General features: G+C 41.9%; 1 protein-coding gene across 1 annotated transcript in view; it reads left to right on the top strand.

Moving 5' to 3' along the window:
• The window catches only part of TTN (titin), a 241,675-nt gene that overhangs the window by 54,202 nt on the left and 174,459 nt on the right, over positions 1 to 13,014 (top strand). The window contains exons 45-69 of the mRNA XM_085065641.1: positions 367 to 645; positions 1,715 to 2,278; positions 2,739 to 3,020; positions 3,128 to 3,406; positions 3,775 to 4,053; positions 4,147 to 4,425; positions 4,549 to 4,836; positions 4,955 to 5,233; positions 5,334 to 5,615; positions 5,723 to 6,001; positions 6,112 to 6,390; positions 6,485 to 6,763; positions 6,882 to 7,169; positions 7,269 to 7,547; positions 7,706 to 7,987; positions 8,109 to 8,387; positions 8,530 to 8,808; positions 8,903 to 9,181; positions 9,301 to 9,588; positions 9,776 to 10,054; positions 10,265 to 10,546; positions 11,139 to 11,417; positions 11,526 to 11,807; positions 12,294 to 12,572; positions 12,698 to 12,985. Coding sequence (XP_084921767.1) covers positions 367 to 645; positions 1,715 to 2,278; positions 2,739 to 3,020; positions 3,128 to 3,406; positions 3,775 to 4,053; positions 4,147 to 4,425; positions 4,549 to 4,836; positions 4,955 to 5,233; positions 5,334 to 5,615; positions 5,723 to 6,001; positions 6,112 to 6,390; positions 6,485 to 6,763; positions 6,882 to 7,169; positions 7,269 to 7,547; positions 7,706 to 7,987; positions 8,109 to 8,387; positions 8,530 to 8,808; positions 8,903 to 9,181; positions 9,301 to 9,588; positions 9,776 to 10,054; positions 10,265 to 10,546; positions 11,139 to 11,417; positions 11,526 to 11,807; positions 12,294 to 12,572; positions 12,698 to 12,985 — 7,311 coding nt within the window. The remainder of the gene's footprint in view (positions 1 to 366; positions 646 to 1,714; positions 2,279 to 2,738; positions 3,021 to 3,127; positions 3,407 to 3,774; positions 4,054 to 4,146; positions 4,426 to 4,548; positions 4,837 to 4,954; positions 5,234 to 5,333; positions 5,616 to 5,722; positions 6,002 to 6,111; positions 6,391 to 6,484; positions 6,764 to 6,881; positions 7,170 to 7,268; positions 7,548 to 7,705; positions 7,988 to 8,108; positions 8,388 to 8,529; positions 8,809 to 8,902; positions 9,182 to 9,300; positions 9,589 to 9,775; positions 10,055 to 10,264; positions 10,547 to 11,138; positions 11,418 to 11,525; positions 11,808 to 12,293; positions 12,573 to 12,697; positions 12,986 to 13,014) is intronic.

Consider the following 13,014-nt stretch of genomic DNA (forward strand, 5'->3'; position numbering starts at 1 on the left):
CCTCACTGCTGCACCCTCTCTCACTCCTTAGAGTCATTGCACAGATTCACCACAATTTCTCATTCACACCATAATTTCTCACAACTCCAGGATAGTTTACTATATGTTTATGTCCTATTGCTATTGTGCATCGCTATTTCACTTCGTTTTTCCAGAATCACCACTGTTTCCAGATGTCATTATGCACTGTAGGACTGTCTGTCCACTGAGTCTAGTACTGCTTTCAATTCTTACAGATATTTTTTCTTTTACAGTCACTTTATGTGAATTGCAAGTATGTCACCTTTTTATTTGCAGTCAGTCAATCACTTAATTTCAGAATGTCAGCAGGCAGAGTTTTGAATTATTCTCTGCTTCTAATTGCAGTTGCACCGATCCTGAGGAGAAGGCTCGAACCCCTGGAGGTGGCTGTAAATCACGTGGCCAAGTTTACCTGTGAGGTAGAGATGGCTCCCAATGTCAAGTTCCAGTGGTACAAAGCCGGACGAGAGATATATGATGGGGACAAATACTCCATTCGCACCTCCAACTACCTCTCCACACTGGAGATCCCGAGGCCTCAAGTTGTTGACTGTGGAGAATATAGCTGTAAGGCTTCCAACCAGCATGGCAGTGTAAGCTCCACAGCTGTTTTAACAGTAACTGGTAAGTACAGACTTCAGGCACTTCTGCTTTTCCATAAAATATCTTGGTTTACTGTAATGCCTTCACTGCTATACTTACACATGTTTATGGTAGAGCTCTTGGTTGCCATCATAATACATAATTCATACCTAATTTTGGCAGGCACAAGCATAGAAAAGGAGTAACTTTTGTGAATGCTGCTTTTTAGATGCTTTCTGTATGAAGAAAAGGGAATCAGTGTGAAAAGTTTTAGAGGGAAAGAGAGAAGGGGAAAAGAGGGCAGTAAGAAACAGCATGGGATTGCTTTGTGAATGCATTCTTGAAGAAGGTTTATTTAATTTCCAGACAACAAGAAACACTTCTAAATCTGATTTCTTGGTGTAAATCACTGTGTGATTATCCTAGCACCCTAAATTTATCCTGCGACTATACTTGCGACGCAGGTTATGCAGCTCTGCATACCTGAACATCTTTGTGCCGTGGCCAAAGGGGAAATCTGTGACTGGGGAAATAGATCTTCTTAAACAAAAAAAAAAAGAAGGTTTAAAGGGTTTCAATTTGCAAACTTTTTGTCTATTGAGAGCTATACAATGCTTTTTTTTTTCTCTTAAAAGAAAAAAACAAACAAAACCCCTCCATATTTTGGGTGTTTCTTGTGTGATGACTTTTTTACTCTGACTTTTCTCTTTGTGGGAGGAGTCCTAATGTGGTCTTTGGTAATTGCTAGATGGTACAGACTAGAAAAAGACGCATGAACTGTGAAATGCATGCAAAACTTGCCCATCTTGAGAGAACAGTATGCAAACATGTCAGTCTTGGGGGATGAAGTTCTGGCTTTTGATTTATTTTCCTTTAGTTCATACATTGCTCCAGAGGTTCAAAATGCCTTCAAGCTCTAGTGCAATACGTAGACCAAAGTACAAAACCAAAAGCCAAAATTTATCATCTTTAACTCCTCTTATCTCCTTCACTGCTGTTTTCTTTTGCTTAAGAGCGCCCAGTGAAAAGCTGGCCTCTCTTACTCTCTGTCCCTGGCAAATGTGGCTCTGTTCCTCACCTCTTGATAACATTGAACCCCTTTGTTTTGCAGAGGCATTTCCACCAACGTTTCTTACCAGACCTGAATCTATCACTACTTTTGTTGGCAAAAGTGCCAAGTTCCTGTGTACTGTTTCGGGCACTCCAATCATCGACATCACCTGGCAGAAAGATGGAACAACTATTTCACCTTCAGACCACCATAAGATCTCCAAAGTGGAAAATAAACATATTTTAGAAATTTCCCTTCTTACCACTAGTGACAGAGGGGTTTACACTTGCAAAGCTTCCAACAAGTTTGGGGCTGATATTTGCCAGGCTGAAATGGTCATTATAGACAAGCCTCACTTCATTAAAGATTTGCAGTCAGTACAGTCAGCAGTTAATAAAAAAATACGCCTTGAATGTCAGGTAGATGAAGACAGGAAAGTAACTGTAGGGTGGACAAAAGATGGAAATAAAATCCCTCCAGGCCAAGATTATAAGATTTACTTTGAAGACAAAATAGCCTCACTTGAGATTCCTCTGGCTAAGCTGAAGGATTCAGGCCACTATGTGTGCACTGCTTCAAATGAGGCAGGAAGCAGCTCCTCCTCTGCCAGCGTCACAGTCAGAGGTAAGACAGTTCTATGCCCCCTTTATCTTTCATGTTCTTGGGTCCCCCATTTCTTCTTTCACAGGCAAAAGCCTTCTTTGGGCTGAAATTACACTGTGAGTTCTTCTCAGACCTGCCACCTGGTCCATTAGCCTTGAATTCTTTTCCCCTGCTGCCTTAAAGTGCACCATGTATTGCTTCAGTATTTCTTTCACCAGAGCAAATCAAGACTTGCTCCTGCATGCAGGGGAGAGATGGACGAAGAGTGCAAGCAAAACCACAGAAGCTGCAGTTCAGCAAAGATTATGCTGATGTCTTATGAAGTCTTATTTTGTTCTTGCTGTAGGAAGCAATCTTTCAAAACTTTGTATTTCAGCTTTTATTTCCTTTCTCCCTTTCCCCTTTCCTTTCCCTTTCCTCTTCCCCTTTTCCCCCTTTTTTCCATCTCTTCCCCTCTCTTCCCTTTTCTTCCCATTTTCAGAACCACCATCCTTTGTGAAGAAGGTCGATCCATCTTACTTACTGACCCCAGGTGACTCTGCACGCCTTCAATGCAAAATCAAAGGGTCTCCTGAAATCCAGGTTACTTGGTTCAAGAACAACAAGGAAATCCATGAAAGTAACACACACAGGATGTCCTTTGTCAATTCTGTGGCTGTGTTAGATATTTTGGAAATGAAAGTTGATGACACTGGAACCTACTCATGTGAAGCTGTCAACGAGGTTGGAAGTGACAGCTGCACCACCGAAGTGGTTGTCAAAGGTCTGTCCTTCTTGTTGCTGCAAGTCATATTCTTGAGAAGAATCTTCCTTCCTTTTTTTTTTTTTTTTTTGGCATCGTTGACTAATTCTTTCTTACTGCTTTTATAGAGCCTCCATCTTTCATCCGAACACTTGAACCTGCAGAGCTAGTGAAGGGAACAAACCCCATTCTTCAGTGTGAGGTTGCTGGCACTGGACCCTTTGAGATTAGCTGGTACAAAGACAAGAAGCAGATTCGCAGTAGTAAAAAATACAGGCTGACCTCTCAGAAGGCTGTTATTTCTTTGGAGGTGTCTTCATTTAATAGTGCAGATGTCGGTGAATACGAGTGTGTGATAGCTAATGAAGTTGGGAAGTGCATGTGCAGTGCCACATACATCTTGAAAGGTCAGTAGGAGAGATAAAACTACACTTACTGAAGAGATTGGCAAAAACCTCTTATTTCATAAAATGTCTTTTCTTTGGATTTGTGGGAGGCTGGGGAGACTGGGGAGGGGGCATACCTTCTTCTTATAAAATTCTGTGTGTGTCTTGAGTCTTATCTGGCATCAAACCTGTGAATTTGAAGAACGCTGGGCTTAAAGGGCCATTAGATCCCCGCTGGAGAATGCAGTTCTCCGACTTGCCTGCTTTTTTGCTGAATTATGATGTGTACTGTACATACTGTCTTACAAAACTGTCTTTAAGTAGCAGATTTTATGTGATGACGAAGTAGCAGATGAGTATATTTTTCTTGTCTCTCTTCTTTGAACTAGAACCACCATCTTTTGTTAAGAAAATCGAAAATGTGACAGCTCTGGCTGGAGATAGTGTTACGTTACAAGCCGTGGTGAGAGGGTCAGAGCCTATTTCTGTGATGTGGATGAAGGGCAAAGACATTATTAAAGATGATAACAATGTGAGAGTGACATTTGATCATGGTCTTGCAACACTGCAAATTACTGGTGTCCAGCTGAGCTCTGGTGGCAAATACACCTGTGTGGCTGAGAATGATGCAGGAAGTCAGTCCTGCTTTGGTGAACTAGCAGTGAAAGGTCAGTGAAAGGCTGTGGTCCCTGCAGTCTCCCACCTGAGAGGAGAAGCAATTTTCTTTTGTCCTTAACACCCGTTGTTTAATTCTGTTGTAGAACCTGCCAAAATAATTGAAAAAGCAGAAATTATCCAGGTAACAGCAGGGGAACCAGCTATTTTGGAGTACACTGTCACAGGCACTCCAGAGCTGAAAACCAAATGGTTCAAAGATGGAAAGCCACTACCTGCCAGCAAAAAATATAGGATCAGCTTCAAAAATAACGTTGCCCAGCTCAAGTTTTATGCCACTGAAATGCAAGACAGTGGTGAATACACCTTTGAGATATCCAATGATGTGGGCATCAGCTCTTGTACTACCAGCTTCACTGTGCTAGGTTGGTACTGCCTCTTTGCAAAGAGCCCTGTTGCTCTGCTCTGTGCCCAATGGAGCCAGAAGCAGAACAGCACACCTGTTTTGCTCATGTGTTCCTTTCTGTCATTTCTTTGATTCCCAACAGATCGCACTCTCCCTCCATTCTTTACTAAACCACTGAAGAATATTGACAGCATCATTAACACCTCGTGCCGCCTAGACTGCAAAATTTCAGGCTCTCTTCCAATGACTGTCTCATGGTTTAAGCAGGACACTGAGATCACTTCAAGTGCCAAGTACACAGTACACTTTGCAGAAGGCTCAGCATCTTTGGAAATAAAACACCTAGATGCAAGTGACGCTGGGGTCTACATTTGCAGAGCCACAAACTCTGCTGGTAGCAAAGAGAGCAGTAGCACTTTGTTTATAAAAGGTTTGGCAATTTGTTTCACTTTTCTTGGAATTTTGCGTATCTTCTGATCATATTTTTCCTTCCCAAAATGCAGGCCTTCTCTTATGCTTGACAATTTTTTCCTTTCAACACTATCTAGAGCCACCCAGCTTCATTGTAGAACCACAGTCTCAAGATGTACTGCCTGCATCAACTGTACATTTCAAAGGCACCTTTAAAGGCACAACACCACTGACAGTGAAATGGTTTAAAGGTGATACTGAGCTGGTGACAGGAGGAGCCTGCTACATTATGACAGAAGCATTAGCAAGTTACTTGGAGCTTTACGCAGTCAAACCAACAGACTCTGGAAAATACACCTGCAAAGTCTCCAATGTAGCTGGTTCAGTAACATGCAGTGCAAACTTGTTTGTGAAAGGTTTGCGTTCTTACTCTTATTTAAAATTCTAGCTGCTGGATTAATCCAGCGGCACTCTTTCCTGTGTTCTTTGTCCTGAACACTCTTCTTAAATCCACAGAACCTGCTGCCTTCAAGGAGAAGCTAGAGCCGACCCATCTAGTAAAGAAAGGTGGATATGCTGAGCTGACCTGTGAAGTCACTGGTACTCCTGAGATCAAAATCACGTGGTTCAAGGATGATAGAGAGCTAAAAGACAGTGATAAATACAGGATCTCTTTTACAAAATCTTTGGCAGTACTCCATGTATTGGAGGTTGATACTGAAGACAGTGGGGAATACATTTGCGAAGCCAAAAATGATGCTGGAAAAGACATTTGTAGTAGTGTTGTTACAGTCAAAGGTGTGTGTGACATCCAGCCACACAGTTTATATCTTTAAGCTCCGTACAGTTACCGGCTTCAAAAGTATGATTAATGCAAATTGCACTTTCTTTTTTTTGCGCTGTAGAGTCACCATATTTTAGCAAGGAGTTTCAATCCATGGAAGTCTTGAAGGATTCTGATGTGGTTTTGGAGTGTGAGGTGCTTGGCACACCTCCCTTTGAAGTGTTTTGGGTGAAAGACGATAAACCCGTGCGGAGCAGTAAGAAGCACAGAATAAGCATTGAGAAATCTTTGATTAGCCTGCATGTTTTCAGGTTTGATGCTTCTGATGTTGGCGAGTATGAGTGTAGAGTAACAAACGATGTTGGGAGCTGCCTCTGCCGTTCAGAGGTCACGCTGAAAGGTTAGTGCAAGGTGCAGAACACCAATAGCATGCTCTTATCCCAGTGTGGTTTCCATGCCACACTGTTATGCACCAGACCTGAACTTACATAACCGCTTTCTTCCTGCCAGAGCCTCCGCAGTTTTTGAAGAAGATAGAAAACATTAGCTCGCTTCGAGGGGGCACAGTTGTGTTTCAGGCTGCTGTTAAAGGTTCCTTGCCCATCACTGTGTCCTGGTTAAAAGACAATGATGAAGTGATTGAAGACAGCAATATCAAAATGACCTTTGTGAACAATGTTGCCACCCTTATGGTGAGATCTATTGAGCTGAAACATGATGGGAAATATTTCTGTCAGGCTAAAAATGAGGCAGGAATTCAGAGGTGTTCTGCTCTGCTGACTGTCAAAGGTTGGTCTTACCCTGAAGGCTTGTAATGATCTCAGATGGTTCCCTTGTGATTTTTAGAGATGCCCTTAACACCCTGTCTCCTTGTTTACAACAGAACCTGCTACAATTGTGGACAAGGCTGTGTCAATAGATGTGACTGAGGGAGACCCAGCAACCTTGCAGTGTAAATTTTCAGGAACAAAACCTATTACAGCCAAATGGTTCAAGGATGGCAAGGAACTGACATTGGGCCCAAAATATAAGATCAGTGTTACAGATACTGTCTCAGTCTTAAAGGTGCTTCATGCAGAAAAGAAAGATAGTGGAGAATACATTTTTGAGGTTCAAAATGACGTTGGGAGCAGTAGCTGTTCTGCCAGCATTAACGTCCTGGGTGTGTATGAGCTCTCTCTTATTATTGCTTTTAGATACAAAATCTTTGCTCCTGAGCTCACATCTGCCACAATCCCAGCTGAATTTCATATTTTGTTTTTTTACTCTGTCTTGGATAGATCTCATTATACCACCTAAATTCACCAAGAAACTCAAGAAAATGGACAGCATTAAGGGGTCTTTTGTCCACCTGGAGTGCATAGTGTCTGGTTCGCATCCTATCAGTATCCAGTGGTACAAGGATGGCCAAGAAATAACAGCAAGTGAAAAGCACAAATACTCTTTCCATGATAATACCGCATTTCTGGAAATAAATAATCTGGAAGGCACAGACAGTGGCTCTTACACTTGTGAAGCAACAAATAAAGCAGGAAGCAACCAATGCAGCGGGTTCTTAACAGTCAAAGGTTTGAGTTCCTTCTTTGTCTTGTGTTAGGTCTCTCATTCATAATTTTGGATTCTCCCATCTCAGAGTAATCCCCTTTCTTCCTTTTTGCATGTTATAGAACCGCCATATTTTGTGGAAAAACCCCAGTCTCAAGAGGTTGTGCCCAATGCTAGGGTTCAGTTCAAAGCCCTGGTGAAAGGGTCTACTCCTCTGCAGATAAAGTGGTTTAAAGACAGCCAGGAGCTCCTGTCTGGAGCCAGTCGATCTGTCTGGAAGGATGACACTTCTAGTGTTCTGGAGCTCTTCTCAGCTAGGACATCTGATTCTGGGAACTACACTTGCCAGATAAGCAATGATGTGGGGACTGCAACCTGCAAAGCAACTCTGTTTGTAAAAGGTGTGCAACCCAATTTTCTAATTTTTTTGGTTCTGATTTTTCTATGCAATTTTGGTGGGAGGGGGAGCAAACTTTTTGGCCTTTTTTTTTTCTTTAAATTCTGTGGGTTTTTATTCCTTGAATATTATAAAACCTCAACTTCTCTGTCCATCTTCTAGAGCCCCCCAGATTTATTCAGATGCCAACTTCTGTGGTAGCTTTACGTGAAGGACAGTCCACCACTTTTGAGTGCCAGGTAGTGGGCACACCAGAGATCCACATTACATGGTACCTGGATGGGAATGAGGTGACTGACCAAGCTAAATACGGCATCTCCTTCATAGATGGTTTAGCCACCTTGAAGGTCACTCAAGCCAGAGTGGCAGATAGTGGGATTTATGTTTGTGAAGCCCGCAATGATGCGGGTAGTGAGAGCTGCAGCATCGAGCTAAGAGTAAAAGGTTAGTTTTGAACATCTTGTCATCTCTGAGACATATCTGGGGTGAGGAAGTAAGAGATACTTCTTCTCCCCTCAAAACTGTTTAAGGTTACTATCTACTTTCCCCTCATTCTTCTTTATAGAGCCTCCAACCTTTGTTCGGGAGTTGAGGCCCACCGAGGTAGTGAAGGGTTCAGAGGCCACACTAGAGTGTGAGGTGACTGGTACCCCTCCATTTGAGGTGAAGTGGCTGAAGAACAATAAGGAGATGTTCAGCAGCAAGAAATATGCCATCTCCACCAAAGAATCAGTATTTACTCTTAATGTGACTAACTGTGACGTCTCAGATGTTGGTGAATATCAGTGTATTATATCAAATGAAGGTGGGAGCTGTTCTTGCAGCACAAGACTTGGCTTAAAAGGTCAGTCCTCTAGGAAGCATACCTCAAACCTTTTATGCCCCAGATAAAGTGTAGTGACCGGGATTACTTTATATGATCTCTCTTTCTCCTGTTTCCTTTCCACAACTTCTTTTCTGAACAACAAACAAAACTCTCAACACAGCACCACCATCCTTCATCAAGAAGCTGGAGAACGTCACTAGCATCTTGAAAGGTGATGCATTCTTTCAGTGTGTCGTAGCAGGTGCTCAACCCTTATCTGTGTCATGGATAAAAGATGAGAAAATACTAGAAGAGGATGAGCACCACCATATTACCTTTGAGAAGAATGTGGCCACACTGAAGCTTGCTAATGTTGACCTCAGCCACAGAGGGAGATATACCTGTCAGGCAAAGAATGAATCTGGTGTGGAGAAGTGCTTTGCTTTGCTTTTTGTACAAGGTGTGTACAAGGTGTAACCTTCATGAGTACTTGGAAAGTCAGTTCCCTATCTATATAGCTAACTGCTATAATTTTTATACTCTTTATATCTCAGAGCCTGCACAGATCATAGAAAAGGCTAAATCACTTAAAGTCACTGAAAAGGACCCCGTGACTTTGGAGTGTACTGTGGCTGGGACACCAGAGCTCCGAATAAGATGGTACAAAGACGGCAAGCAGCTCCTGCCCAGTAGATACTATACAATGAGCTTTGAAAACAATGTGGCCAGTTTCAGGATCGAACCTGTATCCAAGGAGGATAGTGGTACATACAGTTTTAAGGTTGAAAATGACTTTGGAAGTAGCACCTGTGAAGCTGTTCTGACTGTCCTAGGTTTGTATTGACATATGGCAAATTTGCCAACCCATCAGGGAGGGAATGAAAAAATAATCTCCATGAAAGATAAGCAAGATGTTAACCAGTGTGTTTTTGCTATTTTTTGTGTTGGGCAGATCAATCAATTCCTCCAGTTTTTATCAAAAAGCTAACCAAAAAGGACACCATTCTGGGATCTTCTATCCAAATGGAGTGCAAAGTCTCTGGGTCACTCCCCATTACTGCAAAATGGTTTAAGGATGGAAAAGAGATAACTGACAGTGCAAAATATAGAAGCCTGTGCCATGAGAACACCATGTCACTCGAGATTGCTAATCTAGAGCTGGCAGACAGTGCAAATTACACATGCAGTGTCTCTAATGTTGCTGGAAATGATTCTTGCAGTGCTGTCATGACTGTGAAAGGTTTGAAACTCTTTTACTACTTCTGATCTGTGATAAATGCTGGGAACATATCTTAAATCTTATGCTAACATAACACTCTTATACATCTTAATACCGAAAACTTAGTCTCCATGCTTGCCTCACTGATTTTCTTCATTCTTAGACATTTCTGATGTAACTGAGTATGTCTTTTTCTTAACAACTGCAGAGCCACCAAGCTTCTTAGTAAAACCTGAAAGCCAGCAAGCCATACCAGATTCCACAGTGGAGTTTAAGGCCACACTAAAAGGAACACCACCCTTCACAGTAAAGTGGTTCAAAGAAGACTTAGAACTTGTATCTGGTCCAACTTGTTTCATTGGGATTGAAGGTTCAACTGGGTTCTTAACCCTCTATTCAGTGGATTCTTCTAGGAGTGGGCACTACACTTGCCACGTTTCAAATGACGTTGGCAGTGACTCTTGCACTACAACACTGATGGTAACAGGTGTGCACTTTTTCTTGTTGTGTTGCTGTCTTTTTGTCTCTTTCTTCTCTTTCCTTTTTGCCAAGCCCACCTTGGTGATCTTCGATACACTGCCAAGTGGATTCCCTACCCTGTATTTGCAAGCCACAGTTTTTTGGCTCTTTTCCCTCTTTTTTCCCCTCCAGTATTAATTCAGACCTTCCTGACCCCACTTTTTTTTTTGTTTTTTAGAACCACCCAAGTTTGCTAAGAAGCTAGAGGCAGCAAAAGTAGTCAAGCAGGGTGACTCAGCCCGGCTTGAGTGCAAAGTAAGTGGATCTCCAGAGATGAAAGTAGTGTGGTTCAGAAATGACCACGAAATTGTTGCCAGTGAAAAATTCCGGACATCATTCATTGACTCTGTGGCCGTGCTTGAAATGAATCATCTCAGTACTGATGAGAGTGGTGACTACATCTGTGAAGCTCACAACCCTGCCGGCAAGGCCAGCTGTAGTACCAAAGTCACAGTGAAAGGTTAGCTGTCCTCTTGTTCTCCAACTGCATCTTTTTTCCCTGGTGGTTGTATCCCTTAGAAATACACAGAAGCATGAGGTTAATTTATTATTTCAGGACTGCCCTGTTCTTCATGTTATGTTTGTTTCTTGATGCTCCATCATGCTCTCTGCCACTGTCTAAACAAGAGAGAGATGATGTTCTTAATGCAGATCAGTCCTAAGCTCGTTGCTCCCCAGCTCTATATTTTTTATTATCCGAGACAGTTCACAGTTAGAATTGCTGTATCAAGGATCTGAAATATGAAGAGAAAGAACAGACACAAACTGGCTAGTGTCACCCTGTAAGGGAGATTACTACCAATAAAACAAGACCTGTACCCTCTTTGCCAAAGGTCACCCCTCTGTTTACCTTTTCTACAGGGGACCTAAGGGCTCTGAATGCTCACCATTGTGCAAGCTAATTTCATATTGTGCCCAGAAAATGAGGGAAGTCTTACCTGTTTTGTAGATATTCTCAGCAGTCTCATTTTTCAGAAGCTGGTATCGGTAGACTGTTTGTTGATCAAACGGCTTCAGACTACTTTCTAAATATTCCTTTCTTCCCTTGTTAGAACCTCCTGTCTTTAGCAGGAAGCCTTCTCCAGTAGACATTGTCAAAGGATCTGAGGTTAGCCTGGAATGTGAGATTTCAGGAACACCTCCATTTGACGTTGCCTGGTACAAAGACAGGAGACAAATCCGCAGTAGTAAGAAATACAAAGTTACAGCCAAAAACTACCATACAAGCGTTCGCATTCTTAATGTCGAAGCTGCAGATGTTGGTGAATATCAGTGCAAAGCACAGAACGACGTTGGAAGTGACACTTGTGTTTGCACTGTGAAGCTGAAAGGTAAAGTACTGGTACATGTGTCTTCTGCAGTGCACCAAATGGCACTGCGTTGCTCTTCTTTGCGAAAACACTGTGAGTATTTACTATAACTGCATATTTCTTCTTCAGAACCACCAAAATTCTTGACTAAAATAAACAGCATGACTGTTGTGGTTGGTGAACCAGTAGAGTTACAAGCAAGAGTGGAGGGCTCCCAGCCAATTTCTGTGCAGTGGCTTAAAGACAGAGAGGAAATTATCAGAGAAAGTGAGAACACGAAGATCACATTTATGGAAAATATTGCAACTTTACAATTTGTGCGCACAGAGACAAGCAGTGCTGGAAAATACACCTGCCAGATCAGAAATGATGCTGGAAGTCGCGAGTGTATGGCTACCTTAACTATTCTAGGTTGGTAAAAAGCACAAGTTCATGGAAGTGGGGTTTTTTTTAAAGTTAGTTGGCTATTTAGTGAAGTCTGTATACTTTGCTTGTGCCCCTGACTTCAAAACAGTCAAAACAGAGAATCCTTCTCTCCCCAAGCAGAAGTCAGGTTCCATATTTCCAGTTGTCCAGAGATAGGGGTGAAAGGAACCACTCTATTTCTGTCATATCTTCTGCTCATGCTTGCTTGAAGAGGGAGATTAAAATATTTTGTATTTTAAATTAAAATATATATTAAAATATTTTTTACTTAATTATGGAAAGCATCTGAAATTTACAGCTTAAGGTTACAGAAAGGATGGAAAAAACAGCTGTAAAAATCTCCACACTCCAACAAATCAAAGTTTCCTTAGTATCAAATGTTTAAACCCCATATCATAGTGCTATTATATTTGTAGCTAGTGTTAATCAAATCCTGTTTTAACTGTATATGTTACCCATCTCTCCTTCCAGAGCCTGCAGTCATTGTAGAGAAAGCAGAGCCAATGAAAGTTACTATAGGAGATGCCTGTACTTTGGAATGCAAAGTAGCAGGCACACCACAGCTTTCTACTGGGTGGTTCAAGGATGGCAAAGAATTGACCAGCAGCCAAAAATACAAAATCACTTTCCTCAATAATGTATCTACACTTAAAATTATGGATGCAGAAAAGGAAGATGGTGGATTGTACACTTTTGCAGTGCAAAACGACGTGGGGAAAAGCAGTTGCACAGCATCGGTTGATGTTTTAGGTTGGTTGGGTAGCTTGTCTTTTATCTTTTATAAAAGCTTTTGTTTGGTCATGTTCTCAGTCCTTTCTTCCATTACTTTCCTCATTTTCTCTCTAACCGTGGATTTATTATGTTTTCTTATGCAGATCGAATAATTCCTCCTTCTTTCACAAGAAAACTAAAGGAAACCCCTGGTGTTCTGGGTTCCTCAGCACTGCTGGAATGTAAAGTGTCAGGTTCACCTCCTATTTCTGTTGCCTGGTTCCAAAACGGACTTAAGCTAGTCAGTGGAGAAAAACATCAAATCTCCTTTTCAGATAACCTATGTGTTTTAGAAGTTAATTCACTGAGCCACTCAGATACTGGCACTTACACCTGCAAAGCCACCAACATGGCCGGCTCAGATGAATGCAGTGCTGTGTTGACTGTACAAGGTGGGTATATGGTGGTCAGGAAGCTCTGT

Source organism: Lichenostomus cassidix, chromosome 7, assembly GCF_008360975.1.
Source record: "Lichenostomus cassidix isolate B80296 chromosome 7, HeHo_3.0, whole genome shotgun sequence".
NCBI classification, from domain to species: domain Eukaryota; kingdom Metazoa; phylum Chordata; class Aves; order Passeriformes; family Meliphagidae; genus Lichenostomus; species Lichenostomus cassidix.